Source organism: Candoia aspera, chromosome 13 (assembly GCF_035149785.1).
Source record: "Candoia aspera isolate rCanAsp1 chromosome 13, rCanAsp1.hap2, whole genome shotgun sequence".
Taxonomy (NCBI): Eukaryota; Metazoa; Chordata; class Lepidosauria; order Squamata; family Boidae; genus Candoia; species Candoia aspera.
Window position 1 is genome coordinate 9823554 of NC_086165.1, and position 27982 is coordinate 9851535.

The 27982-nt window shown below is 42.8% G+C and overlaps 1 protein-coding gene across 1 annotated transcript in view; it reads right to left on the reverse strand.

Annotated features, from left to right (window-relative positions):
- Nucleotides 1-2585: 2585 nt before the first annotated feature.
- SHC4 (SHC adaptor protein 4) overlaps nt 2586-27982 on the reverse strand; it is a 43575-nt gene continuing 18178 nt past the window's right edge. The window contains exons 3-13 of the mRNA XM_063314365.1: nt 17056-17119; nt 16179-16298; nt 15479-15532; nt 13774-13825; nt 11907-12033; nt 8282-8459; nt 7151-7211; nt 6053-6172; nt 4768-5021; nt 3052-3176; nt 2586-2652 (exon numbers count right to left, since the gene is read on the reverse strand). Of these exons, the coding sequence (XP_063170435.1) occupies nt 2586-2652; nt 3052-3176; nt 4768-5021; nt 6053-6172; nt 7151-7211; nt 8282-8459; nt 11907-12033; nt 13774-13825; nt 15479-15532; nt 16179-16298; nt 17056-17119 (1222 nt within the window). The remainder of the gene's footprint in view (nt 2653-3051; nt 3177-4767; nt 5022-6052; nt 6173-7150; nt 7212-8281; nt 8460-11906; nt 12034-13773; nt 13826-15478; nt 15533-16178; nt 16299-17055; nt 17120-27982) is intronic.

Below are 27982 nucleotides of genomic sequence, written 5' to 3' on the forward strand. Positions count from 1 at the left end.
CAGATCCACAGACAAAATTTATTTGCAAACGTCATGATCATAAAGGCAAAACTGATGTCGTAGGTATAACATTCAAATTTCCAGTGATGAGAATTCAAGGAGAGAAGTACAAGTCTATTGCCTGGCCAACTTTTATAAATATGAATTTGATGGCATTGTGCATATATATATATATATATATATATATATATATATATATACACACACACACACACACACATACATACATATATATACATATACATACATACATATATATATAGGAAGATACCCTGAGAAAACTCTATTTCATGTCTATCTGTATCATGTGCAATGCAATATTAAAGATGTGCATTTAAAAGTAAAATCCATTACTGCTACAGCTTAATAAACCACAATGTGCCAGTACTTAACTGCGTCTTGTTTTTGTGTAAGCAAGTAAACAAGCCAAGAAGGGACATCTTTATACAATGTCAGAATTTAGGATTACTTTTGACTCCATCAAAGCATTTATAGTTGGCTTAAAAACCTGATTTGTTTCTCAGCTGTTGGCCATAATTCCAACTTTCAACTTCACACTTGTTTGCCTGCTTATACACTGCGAGGAATGAATCAGCTCTATGTACCAACTCATTGCCCATTAACATCCTGATTTATGAAGCCAAGATTCCTGGCTTAAAGTGGCATGCAAAGATGGCAACTGAGTTTAGCAGAACTCAACCAAAGTGAGGGTACTTAAGTGCTGTCTTCATTTCAGAAATCCAAACACTTTTCACAATCTCGCTGTCCATGATATATAAATAACTGAATCACTCAAGGTATATTAATTTACAGAATATTTCCAGTTGAAAAAGGTACAGGGATAATGCGGCATGAATGTTTATTTATAAAATCCTTTTCTTAACTAATAGGAACAAATGAAATCCTAACCACAAGAAATATGGGATGGAGGAAAATATATAGCATGTAATTAAAAAATAATTGAAATAGCTTCTCCTGAAAAACAATTTATTAGCTTTCCCTGAAAAATAATGTATGTTTGCTTTCTCTTATCTCAAACTCCCCAAACTATTTGCATCTAACATTTTTGTTTTTGATTGTTCAGCTCCAGGGCCCTTTCCTCCAGGCCAGTAGGCAAACATTTTGCAGAGTAACACTCTGGAACCCTGGTAGAACTGCATTATATCATAGGATTACTTGAGAAGACTAAATCTACTTCGGTGTCAATTTCTGCTTCAAAATTATACCTAATTCCTGTATATAAACTTAGTGAGCATGGCAGAGTCATTTAAAAACCAGCAACCTATAACTAGGCCAAAAGGAAGAGATAAAATAGTATTAGCTCTTAGCATCAGTATTCTATCTGGTAGGTTGGTGGGGATTTGTGTGGGGATTTTTATAAACTATAGATTTTTTTTCTGAGTTTAAAATTATATCTCCCTAAAACTGGTGAAAATTGTTAAGAAGGAAAGTGAATTTTGGAGGGTGGCCGTGAAACACGGAATTATGTTTTGTTCAACTAAACAGGTGCCTGAGGTTGATTTTGGCCATCATATCTGGTTTAAAAAGGGTAAAGTCTCTTTTGAATTGAGCTCAAAAACACAACATCTACATTTATTGCTGACTGGAAACTCCTTATAGATTTTTTGTGTGGAACAGAAAGGAATGAACTTATGGTTTATGGTTTTGATGATTAGACAGAATAGATTAAAGAAAGAAGAGAGTTATATTGTAACGATAGAGCAGGATTTCTCAACCTTAGCAACTTTAAGATGTGTGGACTTCAACTCCCAGAATTCCCCAGCCAGCCATGTTGAAGTCCACACATCTTAAAGTTGCTAAGGTTGAGAAACTCTGCCATTGAGCAAGAGGTAAATTTATAATTGTACTTATAACTGCTATAACAAAGATCAGAAGCTACTTCTTGGTAATTTTCTTTTCTCTTTTTACTTTCTTTCTTTCTTGCACTTTTAGCTCTCTGATTTCTTTTTTCTTCTTTTCTTTTTCTCACTCTATGTTAGTTTCTATTAGTTTGTATCTTCTTTCTTAAAATCTTTAATAAAATTACATTTTAAAAAATGAAGTGAGCTTGATACCCATTGATGTCATGGACCCATAAATGACATTTTCTTGGCAGCAATCGTAGAGTGGTTTCCGATGTCCTCTCTCGGAATGTTTTTTTGAATTCCCAGTCCAGGCTACGGTCCTGAGATTTTCTTATGGTCTCCCATCCAAATACTAACCAGGTCCAATCTTCCTCAAGCTTTTTGAGATCAGCCCAGGATCTACTCAAATTAATTTATCAACAAAAAATCGACAGCTCCGGTAAAAATATTAGTCTTTTCTCCAAATCTCCTCCATTAAAAGGCACATCTTCGAGTAAGTTTTGCTTTGGAAAGCTGGTTTGTGCTTTCTGATCCCTCCAAAATGTTTTGTGAGTCAAGCTCATGCTTTCTCCCCAGCCTCTTGCTCTTTCCAGGAATTTGTTTTGCTAAACTAAAACAGTTATCGCTGGTCAGATGCAACACAGAGATGTGGTTAGGTAAACGCATTGAACGAACACACACACAAAAGAATTCTTCTGGAACTGCATCAAGTGGTGTCTTCTATTCTTCGTTAGAAGTGTATGCACAGGAACTGCATCCAGAATAGTCACTAGGGATATTTAGGAGTCTGCGAAGAAAGAATCGTCTCGAGAAGGATATGAGCCAACAGAATTATTCATTAGAATGCAGCTGCCCTAATCCTTTTTTTACAGGCTAAGGTAAAGGTAAAGGTTTCCCTTGACGTAAAGTCCAGTCGTGTCCGACTCTAGGGGGCGCTGCTCATCTCCGTTTCTAAGCCTTGGAGCCAGCGTTGTCATAGACACTTCCGGGTCATGTGGCCAGCATGACTCACGGAACGCCGTTACCTTCCCGCCGAAGCGGTACCAATTAATCTACTCACATTTGCATGTTTTCGAACTGCTTGGTGTGCAGGAGCTGGGATTGACAGCGGGCGCTCACCCCGCCGCGCGGTTTCGAACCGCCGCCCTTCCGATCGGCAGCTCAGCGGTTTAACCCGCAGCGCCACCGCATCCCTTTTACAGGCTGGCACAGCCTTAATTCACTTCCAGAGGAGATGATTGGCAATTTGTTTTCCATATGATAGCGGATAAGATGATCCACACTATTGAATATATGATCTTTGGTTCTAACCTGGAAAAAAAAAGCAGCCAAGAATTTAGTAAGCAAGAGATCCTCAAATTTTGCAATACTGTGACTTCCCCTAAAATGATAGCTTGACTTTGTGCAACCCACCTGAAAGAAATGAAGCGTTTCATTGGGTTAGGTAGGGAAAGAAATCAACATAACACTTACTTGTATATATTTGATATATCTACGTAACAAGTCAGACTGTGATGGGACCTTACAACTTTGAAAAACAAAATGGTCCCTTTGGAAATAAAGGGGGAAAAGTGAGTAAATGTTAAAACCCTGCTTTTTATGGGAAGGCTGAGCTTGCTTACTTTAGAATGATTCCTGAAATCTGGATTTCATTTTGAAGACAGCCACCCTCATCCACCAGTCAGGAAAAAAAAAAAAGGAAAGTGGATTTTGCCTTCAATCGCCTTCTCTTAAACTGTTCTTAGAATAGAGCAGCTTGCCGAAGAATGGCAGGCTGTAAGTTGCTTTTGAGTTCTCTCTCCTTTGATAGAGGCTCAGGTCAGATGGCCAGAGCTTTGCATAAAATCCTAATGTCCTTCAGGCATAATTATGCATCAAAAGCAGTGTGTCAAGAACAAAAAATCCCCACTGAGACTTCATACAGGGCTCTGCAGCTGTTCCACGGCCTTGTATACAGCATCAAACTGGAAGGCACCCACTCGTATCCCCCCCACCCACATCCTTCCAACTCTTTAAAAAATGAGTTTTTCGAAGTCATTATCAGTTTTAGTGATGAATGGGTCACTATGGTTTGAAGATAATGGCCTACAAATATGGCAGTTAAAGAATGGAATCACACGTCATGTTCATTTGCAATATACTGTCTTTGTCTTGGGCCTAGCACATTGTGGGAAACCACCTATTACTTTGAAAATCAAGCTTTGTGGCTTAGTATGGTGCTTAAAGACACACATTACATCTGTGCCCACAAACCATGCCTCAATATAAGGCAGAAAGCAGCCTATCTGATTGTACTGATGAAGGCAGGTGACACCAGTATTACATCAGAAGTAGACCATCCATGGCATTCAAAGGTTGCTGATCTACAACTTCCAGCATTCCTCATCATCAGTCCTTTTGGCTGGGACTTCTGGGAGATGTAGTCCAGCAATGTGCACTATATATTTGTCAGTGAATCACAACAGAGAGTAACCTGCTCCAGTTTGGTGCCCTTCAAATATTTTAGACTACAGTTCCCATTATCTCCTACTACCAGTGGCCTGAAAGTAGGCTGAAAGATTATACTGTATTAAAAAAAGAAATTAGGATTGTCTTTTGGGCATTATTTGCAACTTTTCAGGAACATTAATATGAACTAGTGTTTGCTGGAGCATGGCCCCAAATCCATGTTTGGGATATTAAGAAGTATGTTATGGTTGACCAGCAATTCAAGACAGGTGGAAGCAGGAGCATTCACAAGGGAGGGCGGGTCAAAAAAGGGTTGAGGTTTGGATCACAGATCACCACCATCATCTTAATTTTTTTATCCCCCTCATGGATACCCCTGGTTATAAGGCACTAGGTATCTTTGAACAGCTGGCAGGATATCTTCTTTTATGACCATAGTCTTAATTATTCCTACCTTGCCTTCAGGATCCACCAACAACAGATGTTTCACTTGTCCTCCTTGAAGCCCACTCAGGACATACTGGCCAGGGGATGTTGTGCTTTCCCGTACCAGAAAGTCTCCATTGTTCATTAAGAGGCTCTCTGCTGCTTTCCTGGATAACTTCCCATGGTAGCAATCTTCATCCCAAAGCTGTGGCTTTGTATCTGTGCTGCATCCAAGGCCTGCCACATTGCTGGATACTTTCTGCTCTACAGTTTCCAATGATTCTGAAAATGAAGTAGAAGATAAAGAGATCTGCTTTTTACAGTGCACTGGTTCACCCATCCTAGGTGAGTGGGGGCTTATTTCTTGAATGAGCCACAACTGGCAGGATTTGCACAATATATGCCCACAAACCTAAGAATATCATAATCCTTTAGCCCAGTGTTTCTCAACCTTGGCAATTTGAAGATGTGTGGACTTCAACTCCCAGAATTTCCCAGCAATCCATGGCTGGCTGGGGAATTCTGGGAGTTGAAGTCTACACATCAAGTTGCCAAGGTTGAGAAACATTGCTTTAGCCTATTAGTAAATCATTCATGATCCATCTTCTCATTTCTACAATATTACATTAACAAAGTAAACAAAATTAACAAAAATTAACAAAAATTAACAAAAGTCAACAAAGTAAAAGAGAGCCAGTTTGGTCTAGTATTTAAGGCAATGGGCTAGAAACCAGTAGGCTGTGAGTTCTAGTCCCGCCTTAGGCATGAAAGCCAGCTGGGTGACCTTGGGCCAGTCACTCCCTCTCAGCCCAAGAACCAATCAGGTGTGGTATGAGAGTTCTAGTCCCACCTTAGGCGTGAAAGCCGGCTGGGTAACCTTGGGCCAGTCCCTCTCTCTCAGCCCAAGAACCAATCAGGCATGGTAGGAGAGTTCTAGTCCCGCCTTAGGCCTGAAAGCCAGCTGGGTAACCTTGGGCCAGTCCCTCTCTCTCAGCCCAACTCACCTCACAGAGTTGTTGTTGCGGGGAAAGGAGGAGGAGGAAGGAGTATTAGGTATGCTCACCACCTTGAGTTATTTATAAAAATATTAAAGGTGGGATAAAAAAATTAAAATTAATTTTAAAATTAAAATATCTGCTTTTCCAACTCTATGATTCTATTCTATGATCTTGAGTCTGACCTCAGGAGCAAAGGCTTAGCATTGTTTCAAACAACGCTGGATTAGTTGATAACATTCCTGTTTCTTTTCAAAGCTGCAAGGAATAGATCTGCAGACCTATTAACACACTTGAATGATGAACTTCTGGTCCTACCTGATGTGGCTTTTAAGTGCTGAGTATTGATATATCGAGGGTCATCAAAAAGATCCACTTTGCTCCCACTTTTCAGCAACAGAGCATCTTTATTTGGTGCCTGAGTTGGTTCGCTGATATCTGCAATTAATCATCACAAGAAGATGCTTCTTTAGCTTTCAGGAAAAAAAACAAAAGCATACTCTGCAGTGTAAAATTCTTGATGCAAGTTAATCCTACCAAAAAAAGAGAAGGATGCTCCATTTCCTAGTATTTTAGTTCACACAGAACCACTGTGTGTAACATGCTATCTGTCTTAAAGAAACACCACTGCCAAGGAAAATACCCAAACCATCACGTTCTGACTTAAATCCAATTACTATAATCTATCAATGGGATTAGAATTCATTTGAAAAGTATGGACTGCATTAGCATGTATAAGAATGTGGACAAAAGAATATGTGAACAGGGCTAATGGATTAATGATTGGAGGTGGAGGGAAGCAATCACCACCACCACCACCACCACAACCTTAAGAGATTCTTAAAAATGCTTTGCCAAAGAAGTTTTAAAAATACTGATATTCTGAATTGTGGTTCTACTGAATTCCAATAGTACCTTCCTGAGGTGGTCCCAGGTGGTCTCAAAAAGGAGACTTGGGGCCTGTGAGCTACTTGTCCATCCCCAATAAGGCCCCATGCTCTTCCACCCCTGATGGCCCCTGGGAGACTCTTATGGTTTACTGAGCCAAATTAAAATGACAATAGTCATTCCAGAATGTAAACATGTATAAAACCAGCACATGGTATGTCAGGACCAGGGCCAGCCCAACATAGCTTCCTGAAGGAGGCCAAGGACAAGACAGTGACCTCTTTCATCCCAGAATCTGAGCAGAATAGCCATCTGGTCTTGATCTTGGCTATTCCTCTCTGCCTGCAATTTAGCACAAGGCATCCTGAGCGGAAGATGGTTCATTTCAGCTGTCTCTTCCTGTATTAGCTATTGGAGAAGAAGAAGAAGGCAGTTTTGATTACAAGAAGGTTGGGGCTGGATTATATGTGGTCCTTCACCAAGACAGGAAGGTGTGAACAAGGTCTTTGTAAGACACAGGTGACCCACCTACTGCTCTGTGTTCATCTGGGCAGTTTTCATACAGCTGTTTGGAATTGGGGCTATCATCCTAAAAAAAAAAAAAACAGAAACAGAAACGAAACATTATGAGGAGTTCTCGGCAGATTCAGATTCCCTTGAGTTAACCTGTGGTTTGTTGAATAAACCCAAATTAGCTTACTTCACACATAACACCACATGATATGCCACAGCTTACCTAAGGCCCCACATGAGATCATACATTGTGTTAAGCCAAGTGTTTTGCCCATGTCTTTGTTGAATAAATTGCAATTTGGGGTGTGTGTGTGTTAAACAAGGATTCATATCCAGAACTCCCCCAAAAGATCCCAATTAAGCAGAAACTATAGGGAAGAGATAGTCATGGGAGGTCAAATCATGATCCTGATGATGGAGTTTTTAAAGGTTAATAAAAGAACTCCAAGCAGCTAACAACAATCTTGCAGAGTAGAAGCGTGAACCAAAACTTGCACATTAAGCTTAATTATGTTCAGAAAAGAATTCAGTCTTCACACAGTAGTTAGATGAAGAGAAAAAAAAGGTAGCTTACGTTTATTCAGTAGATCTGGATACAAGTAGATTCATAGCAGAAAGCACTTACTCATCACTGGTACTTTGTAGACACTTTCTATGGAAATAGAAAGTCCGTGTGCAAGCGAGATGAGAGGACGAGGGCTGCGTTCTGCAGCGCCTCCTGCTTGCAGGTGTGCCCAAGAGGTAATGGAGATTGTTAATCCCCAAACCCAAGGAGGAGGAGGAAGTGGAAATCAGGTGACCCATGTGACATCCCGCAAGCACAATAGAGATGCGTGTACCCTTATGCTTATACGACAATGCTGAGTTGACCCCTGATTATTCCAACACTTGACAGAAGATCTTTCGATCAATTGAGAATAACAGCCAAGAGCACTGGAACTATGAAAGAGGGCAGGGAAAGGAGTGGGGTAAAAGATATATTTCCCCAAGCTAGCATACTCTATTGCAGGGTAGCTGTACAAGTGGTAGGAGATTAACTCATAGAGTTCAGGCTAATTGTTTCAGAAGGCACAAAATCCATCCTACTGTAGAACAGGTCCAGTACATGGTGTGTTGCTAAATCACACTGAAAACACACATACTTACTAGACATTGTTGCTGTTCGAAATGGATGGGACGGTTGATTCTTTCTTCTGGGACCACCTTCAGCCTGGCATCAGATAGTCCACCCATGGGTGGCTCCTTCCCAGGGATTTCATTATAGTATCCACAATCTTCCTTATCTTGAATATTCCAGGTAGATCCACCAAGTCTCACCCCATCTCTGTGCAAAAAGAAGCAATAGCTGAAATAGACATCTTTTAGCAGCACTTCAGTAAGTCAGCTGTGCGTGCGTATTATTTTTCTTCTCCATTCCCATAAAAGGACTTAAAACAGAAAAGCCAGCAAAAACACTGCAGCAAAAGGAACACTAGAACTTTAAAAAGTAAACTTACAGAGATAAAAGAAGCAGCTACTTAAAATAAGGAAGCCAATCGACACAATTAACCACTAAAAGCTCCCCTCTTTCTTTTGAACTGACAGGGTCAAGAAGTCTAAGCCTGATCATGAATGAACTGAGGTCTTTTCACATCTTCTCACAACCATACGGAAATTGGTTATCTGTGAGCCCCGATGCTCCAATGCAGCTGGGGGAACAGTGAAGAGTGCTTCTCTTGTTAAATTTGAAAAAGCATGGGTGAGGGTAGGGGTGTGAATGTAAGTGCCTCCCCCACCCCATTTACAGTATTACTTCTCAAAATAACAACTTGTGATGAGTCTTGATTTTTTAATTTATTATAAGAATGTAATTTGATGACAAGACAGGAACAGGAAAGAGATATGGACCAAGCAGTCTGATTAGGAGAACATGACTCAAGAATTTAGTTATGTGATTCACAGGAGCTGGAAAAGACATTTTCCATCTGTTCATCTCCCAGGGCAGAGGGATCAACACTGAATGTACAGAATGAGTTTTACTTCCTTCTCCACCTGGTGCCCTCCAAATGTGTTAGCTTTCATGTACCAGAGACCTAGGCTGTTCAGACAATATGAGGACTTAAATTCAACACAGCTGGGCATCAAGCTGGAAAAGTTTGCTTTGTACTAGCTCTGATCCACCTAGCAAAATATTAAGCAACATGCTGCTTACCAGGTAAAATCTTTCACAGTATGGTTACAAGAAATCCCTTTGAACCTGAGATCTTTTGTGCCCAAAACATGTACATTACTATTGACCTGCCTGTCATTTTTTTCAATCCACTTAGTATCTGCAATTTCCCTCCCCTTCAGAATTATATCATCACCACCATCATCATCATCATCATCATCATCATCATCATCATCATCTAATGAAACACAGTTAAATAAATTCGAATCCATCACTCATTTGGGTTGCAATCCTATACACATTTATTTAAATGAATAAATTTAAAGCATTTTGTTTAATAGGCTCCAGAGCTACTTTTAAAGAGGGAGGTGTGTGACAATCCTTGCTCTCCAGCTTTTAAAAAGTCATAACAGGCAAGGAAAAAAATGGGGAGGGAGAATGAGAAATTGAATGGGGAATAAAGCCCTCGTAAATGTAAGAGATCTGTCCAGTTGTACATAAGAAGAAAAGAATGTAATAGAATAAGTAAGAGCTAGACCAGTGTTGGCTGGGGAATTCTGGGAGTTGAAGTCCACATATCTTAAAGTTGCCAAGGTTGACATCCTAAAGCCAAAAAGTGAAGGGATGAAGATTCACCTCTGGAATGTTAATTTTGAAGAAGGAAAAGCTTTGGGTGTAAAAGGAATGGAAATGGCTGCATTTTTGGAATATCAAGATCAAAGACAAGATTTAAGCCTCAAGGGACAGGAGGTCCTTGAAGATGAGTTGGACTTTATAAGGCAAGGAGGATTGCTAGGAGAAAGCCTCTTGTGTATCAGTGAGATATATAAATGCCTTAGTTTACTCTGAAGTGGGTTAACTGTTTAATTGTGTTTATTAGGATGGTCTTTTAAAGGTTTAGACAGATGTTTCTGCTTTTGGGATAATGAATTTACCTTGGGTAAAAGGATATGAATAAGGTTATTGTTTAAATATGTAACGGTGGAGATATAATGTTTAACTATATCCATGCTTTGGTCAGGAGTAAAATGGTAATGAGGAAGGATAATGTCGATGAAGATTCGCAGTCATCCAGGTGGAATTGTCTGTAGGTTGAGTCATGGCAACTGGATTTCTTTCTTTTTGGTAGAAAGGTTTCGCTGCTTGTCCAATGGCTGTTTGGTTTCCCCATTGTAGAGGCCCTGTGGTGTTGCTCCTCTTATGTCTCGGTGTTGAATCTTTAGGGTGGAGGAGCAACGTAGTATATGCAATCCAGGGCAGCGAGGAGTGTTCTGAGCTCTACACTGGGGAAACCAAACCGTCTTTACACAAGAGGATGGCCCAACACAGGAGGAGCAACGCCACAGGACCAGAATCAGCAGTTTACCTTCATCTAAAAGAAAAAGGACACTCATTTGAGGACAACGATGTTCGCATTTTGGGCAGAGAAGATAGGTGGTTTGAGAGAGGGGTTCAGGAACCCATTCATGCCAAAGTGGAAAATCCTTCCCTCAACAGAGGCAGAGGCCTCAGACACAACTTGTCCCCCATTTTCCATGCTGCTCTTTCATCAGTCCCCCGGAAGATGAAGACCACCAGGAAGGCCACTCTTAACGATCCACTTGTGCATGAACAAAGGATCTAGGAGTAAGACATCCCAAGGACAATTCACACCTCCATGGCACAATCAACAACCATTCAGGTGTAGGGACAATGCAGCCACCCTGGAAGTCATATATGGGGTCCCCTCTCCAACCTTTGCCCAGACGGAAGAAGCTGCTTGGACAAGCAGCGAAACCTTTCTAGCAAAAAGAAAGAAATCCAGTTGCCATGACTTAGCCTACAGATGGAGGAAGGATAATATTTGTTTATCTGTCTATTAAGGGGGAAATTGTTTTTGTTATAATACAGTGTGTGTGTGTGTGTGTGTGTGTGTGTCCATTTCAAGGGAAAAATAGTGTTTTAGAGGAAGTGTTATACTGAGAATGGAAATGTTTCATAGAAGTAATGCTTATTCCAGTTTGAACTAGAGTAAGAGACTGATAACTGACTTATTCACATCTTTGTTTACATCTTATTCATATCAGAGTCCCTCTTGGGGGAGGGGAATGGGCGGTAGCAAAAATTTGAGAAATAAATTTGTTGTAGAAAGTCGGAACTTAGTATGTATGTATTATGTAGTATGTAGTAGTCTTTTTTTGTATTTTCACACTTTTTGGTTCTTTTTTTTCCTGCAGTATACTTTATTTCATTTCTTGTAGTTTTATGTATTTGTTGAAAAACTTAATAAAACTTTATTAAAAAAAGAAAGTGGCATCCAAACCAAAGGATGGGAGAACTTGTTGATGTTAGTCCTTTGAGATAGTCCAGACAGGAAGCACAAACGGTGAGTACTAACACAGACTTTATTGTAAGGTTCCAGTAACAGAATCTGGCAAGTCTGAAAGCATTTCTCCCCTCCTTTCCTTTCACTCTCCAGAAAACTAGGGAGGGTCCCTTCTGAAATGCTTCTCCTGCCTCTTCTCCTTTGGTGGGCTGAGGTGTCTTTTGCATGATGGCCACCTCGTCTGCGACTCTTCCTCCTGCCTCCCAAGGTCACTCCCACAGACCATTACAGCTGCCTTCTGAAAGCCTTGCCCTTACCTTTCTTTGGAAGCAATCAAAGCAGGAGGAGTCTTCAAGTATTGTTTGAACCGGAGTTCAAAAGCTTGCCCGATGGTATTGATGACTTCTTGGGCTATTCCACAGGGACATTCCAAAATATGGCATGCTAAAAATTAAAAAAAAAAAACAATGATAGGGAAACGTGGTGTGAAACAAATACTTCGATTGGATTCAGTAGGTTAAGTGTCATAGCCAGTAATAAAAGGTGATACAACAAACTTATCACCCCTGAAGAGGAGCCTGGAATAGTTTCAGGAATCATACAACACAAGATTTATTTACTCCGATTTCTGTTCCCATTCCACAAAAAGGCAGGGCAGAAAAGCAACATTAAGATCAAAATGCTGTATGGACAGATGTTTGTAAAAGAAGGGGATCTGTATAAATTGCATGATGACACAGATAATACAGTTTTAAGCATCTTTATTCATTAGATTGCTACCACTCTGTACATATTTTGCTGGAAGTTAATCCTGAACACAGTGTAACTTTTACATTTGAAAGTTTGCAAGAGGGTTTGGCAAAGGATTATGTTATTGGGATCACAACCCAACAGTCTCAAGTCTTTCTTTTTCCTGTCTTTTTTTTTTTTTTTGCTGTAGTTTGGATTAAAAGACCAAAAGACACCTTTCCCTAACCTGGTGCCCGTCCATCAGTGTGCTGGGTTTCAACTCCCATGATCTCTTTAGCTAGCATGGCTTGGAGGATCGTGGGAATTGAAGTCTACTACATCTGGAGGGCAACTCTTTGAAAAGGCTACAGCAGGCAATGCTCCAGATACCACCAGACCTTTGGCCTGTGAAATGGTAGTTTAAATAATTTTGCTAATTCCTGGCATTCTGGTACTAAAGAATATTATGTTGAAACCTGATAGAGACATCACTGACTCCTAGCCACACTTCCCCACCATAACCATCAGAGGGCGCTTTTATATCAATAAATTAGGCAGAGTTAACAGCAAATAGGGATGGGTAAAATGCTTTGGTTTCTTTTGTTTAAAATAAGAGCTTACTTACTAAAGTTTCCCACTTAGTTCATACATGGGAGATAAAGAATCTGAGACCTTTTTAAAGTACAAAATGTGGAAGAATGTGAGTTGGACAGATTGTACCCTACTATGTTTGCATTACTATTTTATCAGTACTGCCATTTTATTTTATTTTATTTTATTTTATTTTATTTTATTTTATTTTATTTTATTTTATTTTATTTTATTTTATTTTATTTTTATTTTTATTTTATTTTAGAAAGGCTCCTCACATTCAACAGCTACAAGACAAACAATTCTAAGTAAATAAACAAGTTTGACACTCATGTTGAGAAGAGCTGGGTCTATTTAACTTGGTTTGGGAAGACAGATGAGAATGTTGCTCATCCATTTTATTCTAAGAACTTACCTAAAGCCATTCATTTCATCATGAATGGATAGAAAGAATACGAGTTTGAAACAAGAATCAGTTAAGGGAGGAGGCAAAAAATAGTCATATAATTCCCCCCTCCCCTCATAGCCAGTTATCAAAGCCCAAAACAGATGATTTTGAAAGCTCATCTCTTTATCTTTCTGTTCATGGAACATTGTGTTGTTCCAGCTAAATTTTTACAGGACAAAAAAAAGTATATCCTTACATGCCCAGTTTCCCCACAAGTATTTACATAATTTCAAAGTTATTGAATCTAATAAAATAAATGATTGAAGACAGTCAAGATGTACTTTTTTATTTTTAAGGAGTGGCCCCTAAAACACCAATCCAGATTGAAGGGAAGGAATTAAATACTTACAATATAATTTTCCCAATGAAAAGACACCCTCATCCCCAGATTTTTCTCAAGGAATTATTGGGTTTACCTCTTTGATTAACAGGATCTTTAGCAACATAGGCAACATAATCTGTAGTATCCTAAACACACATAAAACCGACAGAAATAAAAATTTTCAATATTAATATTATTTTATATTTATAAATAGCCAATCTATTTGACCACTAGGTTTCAGTGGTCAAAGAGAGGTTATTAAAAATGACAATAAAATATTAAAACATGAAGAAGACTGAGCTAAGCAACGTGTGTTTTCCATTCTAATCATCATTTTCCCCAATATACTGTCTTGCATCACTGAAACCTATTCCAAATCTGATAGGATTGATTCAGTTATGCCACTAGCCTGTGTTAGCACTCATTCATAATTGTGCTTCATTTCCTTATTTTTTAAAAAAAACACCTGCACAAATATTAATATTTAAATACAAATTTCTACATTTATTTTCTGAAAATACAGTCCCTCCAAGCATGCATCTCTAAATGTTTTACCCTAAGAATACAGATTTTGATATGTAGCTTGATAATTGGTTATTTTCTGAGCCAAGAACTGCATCACAAGATTTAAAGAAACTTTCAGTGGAACAAGGACCAAATAAAACTTTGAACCTCCCTATCTTAATCATGTCTTGATATATTGGATGTATTGCTAAATGCTACTTAGTCTATATGCTATCACACAATTGGATGGGGTATGTTCTTTTCTCTCCTTCCCCAGCCAGTTGGCTCTAGATATCTCGGAACCATTATTTCCAGAATTCCAAGCTGTCATGGCTGCTAGCTATAGGACAGGGGTCCCCAACCCCCGGGCTGCGGACAGGTACCTGTCCATGGCTCACAGCAGGAGGTGAGCGGTGGGCAAATGAGCGAATTTATAGCCTGAGTGTTTACAGCTGCTCCCCATCGCTCGCATTACTGCCTGAGCTCTGCCTCCTGTCAAAGAAAGCAAGCCCATAGGCTGCTATCGCCAAATGGCACAAAGAAAAAAGAATAAAAGGTCAGGGAAAAGAGGAAGCGCTTGAATCATCCCGAAACCATCCCCCCACCCCCAGTCCGTGGAAAAATTGTCTTCCATGAAACCGGTCCCTGGTGCCAAAAAGGTTGGGAACTGCTGCTATAGGACATACAGGGTAGGAATTCAGTTGTATTCCCAACCCATCCAGCAGACATTGGGTTGGGAAGGTGACTGTGGGCCCTGTTTCCTGTGTCTTCTTGCAACACCTGGATTCATATACTGTAGTAAGTCTTCATGGTTTTTAAACCAAGGTTTATTGCTTTGCATTCTGGGCAAATCCAATCACTGAAAATAATTCATGAAACCTTGGTTAACAGAAACCAGAAACCATGTGTAAGAATTAAATCACTGAGGCAGACAATGAGTCAATCTGGCTATTTCAGTGTTCTCCAATTTGGTACCCAGCTATGCTGACTAGGAATTAGGGGAGTGTAAATGCAAAACATCTGAGCATACTAGATAGGAAAGAGCAGGTAAACTGCAATGGCAAAATATCTTCATGATGTATCTTGGATTATTTCTTGTTCTAACTATCTTCCAGACTGAAGTTTCAACCTGGGACAGAGAACCCTGTCATCTACCCATCCAATTTCTATTTTCTTCAGAACAGACTCTGGAAGATGAGGACAATTTAGCTTGGAAATACATCCTGGCTAAAACAAGGCAATTGGCCAGTAGAGTTAGACCCAGCATGTTTTTAAATGGAAACATCTATACTTACTGGATCCCCGCCAGAGGCAAATGAAATGGACTGCATATGATGGTTTGCAATAATCTGGGAAGGAAAAAGAAGAAATCTGTGATGTCCATGAACTGCTCATCCAGAAACCATTGGAGAATCACCTCTGCAGAGCTCACCACGTGTGGCAACTAAATTTTACATAAAGTATCCACTGGAGGTGGTCAGATTGAAGCACCCAGAAGCAGACAAGAACGTCCAGGTGCTTAGAATGGACCATTCCCTCCAACAGCCACACCTCCGCTTCTTGGAGTCATATGGAATCCTAAGGCTCCATTTGTGCACCCCTGCAATATCCTATAGAGATGCACATAATTGTCAGAGAGCCCGTTTGGTGTAGCGGTTAAGGCCTCAGGCTAGAAACTGGGAGACCGTGAGTTCTAGTCCCACCTTAGGCACAAAGCCGGCTGGGTGACCTTGGGCCAGTCCCTCTCTCTCAGCCCTAGGAAGGAGGCAATGGCAGACCACTTCTGAAAAACCTTGCCAAGAAAACTGCAGGGACTAGTCCAGGCAGTTGCCAGAAGTCAGCGCTGACTCGAAGGCACCCCAGGGGGAAAAAAAAACCTAGTCAGTGTATTACAACAGGGTGCATTTGACAACAAAATATTTATGATAAGGTATAGCAAAACATTGGATTGGCAGCCCGTGCTGCTTGGATCAGATCCCGGAGGACCAGCCCTACCTGTTGGCTGTCGGTGTTCAATAAAGTAAGACTGGTTGTTGAAATGGTCAGTTTTATATGTGTGCCAGAAAACTGAAGATTACTTTTGCCGAGCACAGGAGACAGGAATTTAGCTGGAGGCTGTAAAGGCAAGAATAATGTTTATTTCTTATTTCATATTTCACTTAAAACTCATCAACCACAGTCAACGGTTTCATTTGCAGATTTTTCTTTTACAAGGTTCCTGCCTGGGACATGCTAAGTGGACAACGCTAGAGGACCTGAGAGATCTTTGCAAGACTTCCCATTAGCCTGAAGTGGTAGCAACTCTGCTGGTGTGGGCATGGAAAGGAAAGCTTTTAAACGCTCTATGCTAATAGGACAATAATAGTTAATTTCCAATAATTCATTATATGGGGGTTCCCTGAGAGATGCAGGTACATTTTAAGTGTGTTGATGGTCCAAGTAAAATGTAATCTGGCCATTGGATTTGGAATTTCAGGAGAACATCTTCCATTTATAACTCTTCCATGTTTCCTACTGCTGCTTCCATCCTTTTTTTCTTCTTATTACTACAATCAGTCTGTTCATGAGGAATAGATGGATTTGTTGCACAATATTAGTAGTAGTATTGTATTCAAAGGCTTTGTTAGGAAGCACCCTAAAATCCAGTTTCTTCTTCCCCCTAATTCCTCTTTGTGGGCCAAGCATTTCAATGATTAAGAATAAAAATAAGAGCTTATCTGTGTCAAACATTCTGAGAAGCTGAAGAGCAGAGTCAAAAGTCTTTGAAATAAATAAAAAGGTGACACAACTGAAACTTCAAACCTCTTGATGCTGAGAGAGAGAGCTCTTTCTTTAAAAGAAGCTCATCTGTCACCAAAGGTAGAGTGTTTACCTTCCGTTTTTTTGTGTTCCCATGTATTCCTGGCACAGCTTCACACAAACGACTTATTGCTTCCCTAAAAAAATAAAAAATTAGAAAAGGTTATATATCAGAAGGGGGGGGGAAGAGAAAAGAAACCATCAATTTGTGATCTGTGCAGCACTTAGTAGAACTTCAGATCAGTCTTTCTTTCTGAGATTTAAGTTATTAAACTAAGTCAGGTTCTAGGATAATGCTTTGTATGTAGAGTCAGTGGTGCACAACAGGTGAAAGATGAACATGGTCATCACAGATCAAGGGCACTGTTTTTCTCCATTATGGGGTTCCCCCACTATTGATGTTGCACAGCCTTCCCCAATGTGGTGTCTCCAGATATTCTGGACCATCCCTCCCAAATTCCCTAGCACGTTCAGTCAATGGCCATGCAGACTGGATTAATGGGAGTTACAGTTTTTCCACATCTAAGAATACTTATAGAAGGCAGCAACATTCCAAGATGTTTTGGCACCTGAGAAAGGAGCCCAAAGACATAAATGAATGCATTAAAAATGTGGATGCTGGGATTCCCTGCCAATGAGCGTGGCTTTGCAGGTAGAAAAGTTACCAAGTCCTGATGTCTCTTGTAAAAACGACTAGGAAGTTTTGCTGAAAGACAGCTCCACTGGTAGAGGAACTAGAGAGCTGAAGTCAGCCAGAAGTGACAGGGAATACTAGATAATTGGAAATTCACATTGTATTAATCCATGATTTCTTTTGACCATGGCTTGCTGAATACACCATGACTATCTAGCTTCACCCAACAAGCTGATAAATAAACCATGTTTATGGACCATAGTGGCTATTTCATACATCACACTAAACCAAGACCAAGCCAATCATATTATAGCTTAGTTGTAACATGTAAACTTAGCTGCTATCCAACATGGATAAGGCAACCTCAAGTTCCCTTATTATAGCCAGAGGGAAATCACTTCAGATAAAACAATAAAGAGGTAGCATTCACATGATACATGTTGAACCACAAACTAGCCAGCCGCCCTACAGTAGCATCTTAGGCAAATTCAAACTCAAACTTCTTGACCATGAGAGCTATTCAGTAATGGAACAGCTGGCTTCCTAGACTTGTGGGGGCTCCATCACTGGAAATTTTCAAGCAAGACTGAAATGGAAGGAGGATACTGTACATGCTCTGGAGAAGGAGACTGGGCCTCCAAACTCCCTTCCAACCCTATGATTCTAAGAACTTAGGCTGGAATCTGATTGTGTAGTTCTTATTCCCACTTCTATGTAAATTCTTCCATCCTCTGGGCAAATTTCCCTGGCTCTTCTTTTAGCCATGGCCAGAGTTATGTTGGGAAAGGCAGGGCAGAGTTGGCTATAAGAATCTGCAGTGCAGTTCCTTCTCTAGCTGATCAGGGGACGGCTGAGTCAACCTCTATCATCTAAGTTCTCTTGCAAGTTTGTCATAAAACTTATGCTGCCTCTAGCAATTGTTGAAAAGGCAGGATATACTGTAGGTTGCAGGTGGAGGATATTCTCAACTTCTAACAAGATTTCCTTCTTGCCCAAATGAAAATGCATCTCTTTCTCTCTTTTAATGAATTTCTCTATGTGCAGATGGAGGAAAAAGCAGATGGCCAATAAAGGACTTGCGGCATTTAATGGCTTACATCAAAGACAAATGGTGCTGCATACGGTGAAAAGGCATGCTGCATTCCCACCCTGACCTCAGAAGCTTCCAATTCTCTGTTTTAGCATGCAGTGTGGCATTTAATCATCCTCATCATAGTTTGGCCAAGAAAAAAAGGAATTAATCTTGCCAAAAGTCATGGATTCAAGCTTCCAAACACTTAAGTCTGAATGCAATACAGAGGTAACATTGTCCTTAAAATTAGAGTGTCAATTCTACAGACGTTTTGTTAGAATTATGCCCCATCTTTTCTCCAAGAGCTGAAAGCAATATACACAACACTTCTTCCAGTCCTTCCCCACAATCATCCTGTGAGGTAAGTTTGGAAGAGAGAGAAAGAGTAACTGGTCCAACGTCAACACCTTACTTTCTATAGACTGAATCTGGATCTTCCCAAGCCTAACCTAACACTTTAACAACTACACAATCCTGGATCTACAGTTCACCCATGGCAAGCACAGTGTCATGGATCAACTCCCAACTAAACTGCAGAAAACCTTTGCAAGCTAATTTCAGGGGGCAATTCTCTTAAAGGGCTTTTTGCAAACCTGGATATGTAGCAAACATCTAATTTTGAGAGAGGTGGAAGATGAATGAGTTTGTTGCAGACAGGACACACACTCCCATGCCATTCCCTGCCCAGGAAAAATCCATTCTTTCTCTGCACCGGGAGAAAAATCAAAGTAATTGCCCCATCTTCAAAGAGGGAAATCATAGCACATGATTACTCTTTGGTTCTTGGTGTAGACAAAAGGACTGATCTATGGTGAGGGGCAGGGCCACAACTAGGGGGGGGGCAACCAGGGCAGGTGACCTGGGCACCATGCTGGTGGGGCACCAAAATGAGTGCTGGTGGGCACCAAAATGGGCGCAGAATCCATGTTTGCCCCAGGTGACACAGACCCTAGTTGCGGCCCTGGTGAGGGGTCTGGATATGGAGCTGGGTTTCAAGGAGGAAAGAGTGACCCCTAGCAGTATGGCCCTGGATTCAGATTCAATTCCCATCCTGTTCATCAATTCTAAACTGCTGCTCTAAATCTCTAACTGCACACTTAAAATAAGACCCGGAGTGCTTTGGACCATGATAGCTACAGTTGCTTCCTCCCTCGGTCTAGGAATTCAGGTCTTTGTCAAGAGCTCTTAACTGCCATCATAAGGGATCTGAAGAGGAGAAATACAGCCACTGCATGCTGCACCTGTGCAATTCTGTTTCTACTGAAGAGAGAACTGTTAGGTACTTTGGGTAGCCTTTGCCAGAAAGGGCAGAATAATTCACAACACATATTTTCAGGCTTGGCTGCTAGCTTTATGGGCAACATTTCCTCTCTCTCTCTCCAGCCATATCCATCCATCCATCCATTCATCCATCCCTATCTATCCATCCATCCATCCATCCATCCCTATCTATGTATCCTTCCATCTCCATCCATCCATTCATCTCTGTCTATTCATCCATATCTATCTATCTATCTATCTATCTATCTATCTATCTATCCATCCATCCATCCATCCATCCATCCATCCATCCATCCATCCATCCCTATGTATCCATCCATCCATCCATCCATCCATCCATCCATCCATCCATCATCTTTGGTTTTGTAATGGTATGTGGGAATGACCTTGGGAGACAGGAGGAAGAGCCGTAGCTTGGACTATGGTCTGATAAGAGAAATCTGAGTCTGGAGGAGGAGGAGGAGGAGGGGTGGTGAAAGTGTCTCAGAAGGGGCCCTCCTTACTTTTGGGGAAAGTAAAAGTGAAGGAAGGGAGGGGCACCTTCAGACTTGCAAGATTCTGTTAATGTAACCTTACAATAAAGATACAGCTAGTACTTTGGTTATACATATACATATACATATACATATACATATACATATACATATACATATACATATATATTGCTTTTAGAAAGAGGATTATATCCATGCTTTTTTTTTTTACTCATGTAATTATATGGATTTTATTATTATGTCGCCGCATCTCTTGGGTGCTGTTAGGAAATAGCAAGATGTACATGAATATTATTCACTGCAATGAAGTTCAGCTTCGCTCCCATCCCACAAACAACTAATGAGAGAAAAAGGCCTTGCCAGATTCCTCAGCAACTAAATTGGCCTTTATTAAGATGTTTTTTTAAAAGTCTTGTCAAGCCGATCCAGGAGCCCAACAGTGAATGGAACAGAGAGGCTGAATGAAATAAGGGGACACAGGGGCAACCAACATTTGGCAAAGGATGAATACTTAGTTGCTTCCTCCAAAACCCACTGGGTAGAATGAGTAAGGCCCAAGCAACCCCATAACAAGGATTCTCATTCTTGAGAGGAGAAAAATATCTGAATTTTGGGAACTGCTACCCAGCTCAGTAATTTTCCATTCTGTGCAAGGTTAAAAAATGGCTCCCAAATGGTTCTCATTCTTTCTATTGTCCAAAAGAACATAGCTTGCTAAACAATGAAGAATTTTACCCCTGACCATCTGATGATCTGTTGTATAGATGGAACTCACACACTATACTAAATTAAGGTTGTTGTTGTTTATTCGTTTAGTCGCCTTCGACTCTTCGTGACTTCATGGACCAGCCCACGCCAGAGCTTCCTGTTGGTTGTCAACACCCCCAGCTCCCCCAGGGACGAATCCATCACCTCTAGAATATCATCCATCCACCTTGCCCTTGGTCGGCCCCTCTTCCTTTTGCCCTCCACTCTTCCTAGCATCAGCATCTTCTCCAGGGTGTCCTGTCTTCTCATGATGTGGCCAAAGTATTTCAGTTTGGCCTTTAATATCATTCCCTCAAGTGAGCAGTCTGGCTTTATTTCCTGGAGGATGGACTGGTTTGATCTTCTTGCAGTCCAAGGCACTCTCAGAATATTCCTCCAACACCACAGTTCAAAAGCATCGATCTTCCTTCTCTCAGCCTTTCTTATGGTCCAGCTCTCGCAGCCATATATTACTATGGGGAACACCATTGCTTTAACTATGCGGACCTTTGTTGTCAGTGTGATGTCTCTGCTCTTAACTATTTTATTGAGATTGGTCATTGCTCTTCTCCCAAGGATTAAGCGTCTTCTGATTTCCTGACTGCAGTCAGCATCTGCAGTAATCTTCGCACCTAGAAATACAAAGTCTTTCACTGCCTCTACATTTTCTCCCTCTATTTGCCAGTTATCAATCAAGCTGGTTGCCATAATCTTGGTTTTTTTGAGGTTTAGCTGCAAACCAGCTTTTGCACTTTCTTCTTTCACCTTCATCATAAGGCTCCTCAGTTCCTCTTCGCTTTCACCATCAAAGTGGTATCATCTGCATATCTGAGATGGTTAATGTTTCTTCCAGCAATTTTAACTCCAGCCTTGGATTCCTCAAGCCCAGCATGTCGCATGATGTGTTCTGCGTACAAGTTGAATAGGTAGGGTGAGAGTATACAGCTCTGCCGTACAACTTTCCCAATCTTAAACCAGTCCGTTGTTCCGTGGTCTGTTCTTACTGTTGCTACTTGGTCGTTATACAGATTCTTCAGGAGGCAGACAAGATGACTTGGTATCCCCATACCACTAAGAACTTGCCACAATTTGTTATGGTCCACACAGTCAAAGGCTTTAGAATAGTCAATAAAACAGAAATAGATGTTTTTCTGAAACTCCCTGGCTTTTTCCATTATCCAGCGGATATTGGCAATTTGGTCCCTAGTTCCTCTGCCTTTTCTAAAACCCAGTAAGTACATCTGGCAATTCTTGCTCCATGAATTGCTGAAGTCTACCTTGCAGGATCTTGAGCATTACCTTACTGGCATGTGAAATGAGTGCCACTGTTCGATAGTTTGAACATTCTTTCGTGTTTCCCTTTTTTGGTATGGGGATATAAGTTGATTTTTTCCAATCTGATGGCCATTCTTGTGTTTTCCAAATTTGCTGGCATAAAGCATGCATTACCTTGACAGCATCATCTTGCAAGATTTTGAAGAGTTCAGCTGGGATGCCGTCGTCTCCTGCTGCCTTGTTATTAGCAATGCTTCTTAAGGCCCATTCAACCTCACTCTTCAGGATGTCTGGCTCTAGCTCCCTGACCACACCGTCAAAGCTATCCCCGATATTGTTATCCTTCCTATACAGGTCTTCCGTATATTCTTGCAACCTTTTCTTGATCTCTTCTTCTTCTGTTAGGTCCTTGCCATCTTTGTTTTTGATCATACCCATTTTGGCCTGGAATTTACCTCCAATGTTTCTAATTTTCTGGAAGAGGTCTCTTGTCCTTCCTATTCTATTGTCTTCTTCTTGCCACCTCCTGAACAATGTTGCGAACGTCTGTCCATAGTTCTTCTGGGACCCTATCTACTAAGTCCAGTCCCTTAAATCGATTCTTCACCTCCACTGCATATTCCTTAGGAATATTAGTGAGCTCATATCTAGCTGATCTGTGGGTCTTCCCTAATCTCTTTAGTCTGATCCTAAATTGTACAATAAGAAGTTCGTGATCTGAACTACAGTCAGCTCCAGGTCTTGTTTTTACTGACTGTATAGATGTCCGCCACCTTTGGCTGCAAAGGATGTAGTCAATCTGATTTCGGTGTTGTCCATCTGGGGAAGTCCATGTATAAAGCCGTCTCTTAGGTTGTTGGAAGAGAGTGTTTGTTATGCAGAGTGAGTTGTCTTGGCAAAATTCTATCAGCATATGTCTTGCTTCGTTTTGTTCTCCCAGGCCATGCTTACCTGTAATTCCAGGTGTCATTTGACTGCCCACCTCAGCATTCCAGTCTCCTGTGATGAAAATAACATCTCTTTTAGGCGTGTTGTCCAGTAGGTGCTGCAGATCCTCATAGAACTGCTCTACTTCAGCATCTGTGGTTGGGGCATATATTTGGATCACTATGATGTTAGATGGCTTGCCCTGAATTCGAATTGAGATCATTCTATTGTTTTTTGGATTGTATCCGAGCACTACTTTAGCCACTTTACTATTAATTATGAAGGCTACTCCATTTCTTCTGTGGTCCTCTTGTCCACAGTAGTAGATCTGGTGGTCATTTGATGTGAAGTGGCCCATTCCAGTCCATTTCAGTTCACTGACACCCAAAATGTCTATCTTTAATCTTGACATCTCACCAATAACCACATCCAATTTGCCCTGGCTCATAGATCTTACATTCCAGGTTCCAATGGTGTGTTGATCCTTAGAACACCGGATTCGCCGTTCACCACCAGCACCGTCGGCCACTAGCCGTCCTTTCGGCTTTGAGCTAGCTGCGTCATCACGTCTGGGGCTAGTTGAGCTCATCCTCTGTTCCTCCCCAGTGGCATTTTGACCATCTTCCGACCTGGGGGTCTCATCTTCCGATGGTATACCGACATATCTCTGGTTGTACTGATCCATTTAGTTTTCATGGCAAGAATACTGGGGTGGGTTGCCATTACCTTGCCCAGGGATCGCGTTTAGTCTGACCTCTCTGTCACGACCTTCCCGTCTTGGGTGTCCCTTCATGGTTTAGTCATGGCATCATTGAGGTGCTCAGGCTCTAGCACCACGACAAGGTAACGATCCTTTGCTGAAGAAATTAAGGTTAGTGTAATTCAATAGGCAATTATTAGATGGATTCACCCAACATGTGAAAGAAGTAAGCATAGGTTACAAATTATACTGGTGGGAGTCACACAATAGGCTAAACAACAGCTAAACAACTCTCCTTCAAGCTCAACAATGCAGGAGTGTCCCGGGGAAGGGAGTCCAAAAAGTCAAGATGGCGGCTGTGACTACTGATCAAAGTCTTACCACTTTCTTTCATGTGACACATGTAAAAAGAGGGAAGGGCTTCAACATTGCAGCTGCCATCTTGATTTTTTTGACTCCCCACTGTGGCTACACCAGATACAATTCATGAATGCCACCAGTTTGTCTCTCTGCCATCTGTTTTCGATAACGATGTAACAATGGCCTGTTATACAGGTTAGTTGTGAAGTTCATATTCTGGTTGCAAAAAAACAAATATTAGAATTATAAACAATGCCCAATGAAATTTCAGAATCAAAATTATTTCCTAAATAAGAAGCAGAGGAGACCAAATCACGGATCAGATACAGAGTTTAATAATAATAATAATAATAATTTTTTAATCCATTCAATTGTGTCCAATTCTCAGAGACTGCCTAAACTAGTCCCTGCAGTTTTCTTGGCAAGGTTGTTCAGAAGTGGTCTGCCGTTGCCTCCTTCCTAGGGCTGTGAGAAAGTGTCATGCGCTGCCTACCTCTGAATAACGTTCAGACACTGGGTTGCAAAGCAGGCTCTGGTTTATTTCAGGATAGGTACAACGTTGTTAGAAAAAGCTGAGAGTGACAGGAGCGCGCCGGTGCGGGGTTTAAATACCCCGCGCCGGTCAGCGCCCCCTCGCTCTCGGTCACGTCACCCCCCTTTGTCCCATGCGTTGCCCTGCCATTGGTTGAGGGTTTCTAGGATCGCCCATCCTCAGGTTTTCATTCTTCTGCTGATTGCTTTCAGCTGGGCGATCCCCGTGGTATTGCTGCTGATGGCTTGGGTGGCTCCGTGATCCGTTTATCTATTGTTTGTTAGCCGTTAGTCGTTGTGGGTTGATGGCTACTTAACTTGTACCCCTTCACCTATTTCCTTGTCATTGTCATGAGTGCCATTGCGCTGATTACTTTAGCTCAACGGCACTCATGACATACTGCCCCCTTTCCGAATAGTGTTCTCCCCCGGGTTTCTGGGTTTCCCCCATGGAGCTGTCAAAACGCCATTTTTTTTTTTTTTTTTTTTTTTTTTTTTTTTTTCAAAGTTCCCGCCGGAGTAGTTGTCGCCCCTCCCTTTGCTCCTCCCTCTACCACGTGCCTTCCCAGGGTGTGTCCATGGTGCGCATGCTCGGGTTCTGACCTGGCGTGCGCATGCTCCAACCACACCCTGTTTGTTTGGCTCAGTTCGGCGAGGCGAGAGGCGTGGCTGGTCGGGTGCTGCTCAGCTCCAGGTAGGGCCCTTTTTTGCTTATTTGGAGTGCGTCGCCTTTGTTGTGTCTCCTGGGCGTTGCCCCCAGGTTGCCCTGTTGACTTGCTTGCCACTCCCCCGCGGCCAGGGGGCGGGGGGAGGGTGCTGGCGATCGTTTGTCACCACCCCGTGGGCCCGGGGCGGGGGGAGTGAGTCCCGGGGGGGGGAAGGTCCACCCAAGTCGCGGGCTTGGGGGGGGCCCCTTCCCTTGGGGCACGGGAGGCGGGGGGAGGCCTGCGGGGGGGGGGGTTGGTTTTGCTGACCTTGATTGCGGTTTGTCGGGGTATGCCCGGTGGAATGCTCTGGTCAGGTCAGGCGCTTTAACGTTGTGCGCCGCCACCCATTCCGGGTGGGGGAAGTGTTTCCACCTCACCAGATAGTGTAGGGTTCCTCGTTGCTTGCGTGAGTCGAGGATGTCCCTTATCTCGAAGTGGTGTTGCCCGTCGATCATAAGCGGTGCGGGCTGAGGCGTGCTTGGGTGCCATCGGGAGGTGGTTGCCGGTTTTAGGAGGCTGGTGTGGAACACCGGGTGGAGCCTCCGGAGGTTGTGTGGCAGGTCCAGGCGTATTGCTACCGGGTTCACTATTTGCGTGACTCGGAACGGCCCGATGTACTTAGGCCCCAGTTTTTTCGAGGGTTGGGTTGACTTTAGGAACTTGGTGGAGAGATAGGCCATGTCCCCCGCCTGGAACGTCGGTTGTTGGCGCCGGTGCTTGTCGGCCTGCTCTTTGTAAGCAGCCTGTGCCTCCTTCAGCGCCGCCGTGATTACTGGCCATGCTTCCGCGATCTTCCGTCCCCAGTCGCTGGCGTCCACCTGGGGTTCCGGGGGTTGAGGTAGCTCCGGTATGGGGACGAAGTCGCGCCCCGAGACTACTTCGAACGGGGTTTTTCCCGTGCTCGTGTGGACGGCGTTGTTGTATGCGACTTCGGCGAACGGGAGCAGTTCAGCCCAGTCGTCCTGGTGGTAGTTCGTATAGGATCGTATAAATTGCTCTAAGGTGGCATTAAGAACCTCAGTGGCTCCGTCCGTCTGCGGATGCCAAGCCGTAGACAGGGCCTGTTGGGTCCCCGTCAGCTTCAAGAAGGCCCGCCAGAATTTGGAGGTGAACTGTGTGCCCCTGTCGGTCACCACACGTGCGGGACATCCGTGTAGCCTGTACACGTGGATGAGGAAGAGTTTGGCTAGTTGTTGTGAGGATGGGACTGACGTGCAGGGGATGAAGTGGGCCTGCTTTGAGAAGTAGTCCTTCACCACCCAAATGGCCGTTTTCTTCTGGCTGGGTGGGAGGTCCACTATAAAATCCATAGAGATTTCCTCCCATGGGCGGGAGGGTTCTGCCACCCGTTGCAATAGCCCCGCGGGTTTGCCTGGTGCCCGTTTGGCCCGAGCGCACGTTGGGCAGGACGCCACGTAGGTTTTTACGTCTCGCCTGAGCGCGGGCCACCAGAATTGCCGCCGTGTTAGGTGTAGGGTCTTGAGGAACCCAAAGTGTCCCGCTTGCTTGGCGTCGTGTGACCTATGCAAGATCGCCTGGCGTTGCGAGTCCGGGACGTAGATTCTGCCTTCCCCCCATGCTAGGTCTTGCGCCATCGTTACCTTGTCGGGGTTTGCCAGGAACCAGGGGTCGGTTTTGAGGGCGGCGGCGAGGTCCGTGCGCATTCCCCCTGGTAGTTGCGGTTGCCTTCTTTCCGTCGCCGGTTGTCCCGCCGTCGGCTGCGCCGTAGCGTCGAGCTGCCTCCGTGCGCCGCTTCGGGTGGTCACGGCCATCCCCAGTTGCGAGGCGGATAGGACCGTCCCAATGGTGTCTGGGGCGGGCTCTTCGTCTTGGGGCAGCCGGGAGAGGGCGTCGGCCAGGAAGTTCTTCTTGCCCGGCATGAACTTCAACTGGAAATCAAAGCGGCTGAAGAATTGTGCCCATCGGACCTGTTTTGGGCTAAGGCGTCTAGGCGTTCGTAGGGCCTCGAGGTTCCGGTGGTCCGTCCAGACCTCGAATGGTTGGGTGGCTCCCTCGAGTAGGTGACGCCATGTTTCTAGTGCCGATTTCACCGCAAAGGCTTCTTTCTCCCAGACGTGCCATCTCCTCTCTGTCTCGGAGAACTTCCTTGACAGGTAGGCGCATGGTTTCAGGAGCCCCGTGGAGTCTTTTTGTAGGAGGATGGCTCCCAGGGAGAAGTCTGAGGCGTCGGCTTGGACCACGAACGGCCGTTCTGGGTCCGGGTGCGCGAGGATTGGCTCCGTCGTGAACAGCGCTTTCAGCTTGTCGAATG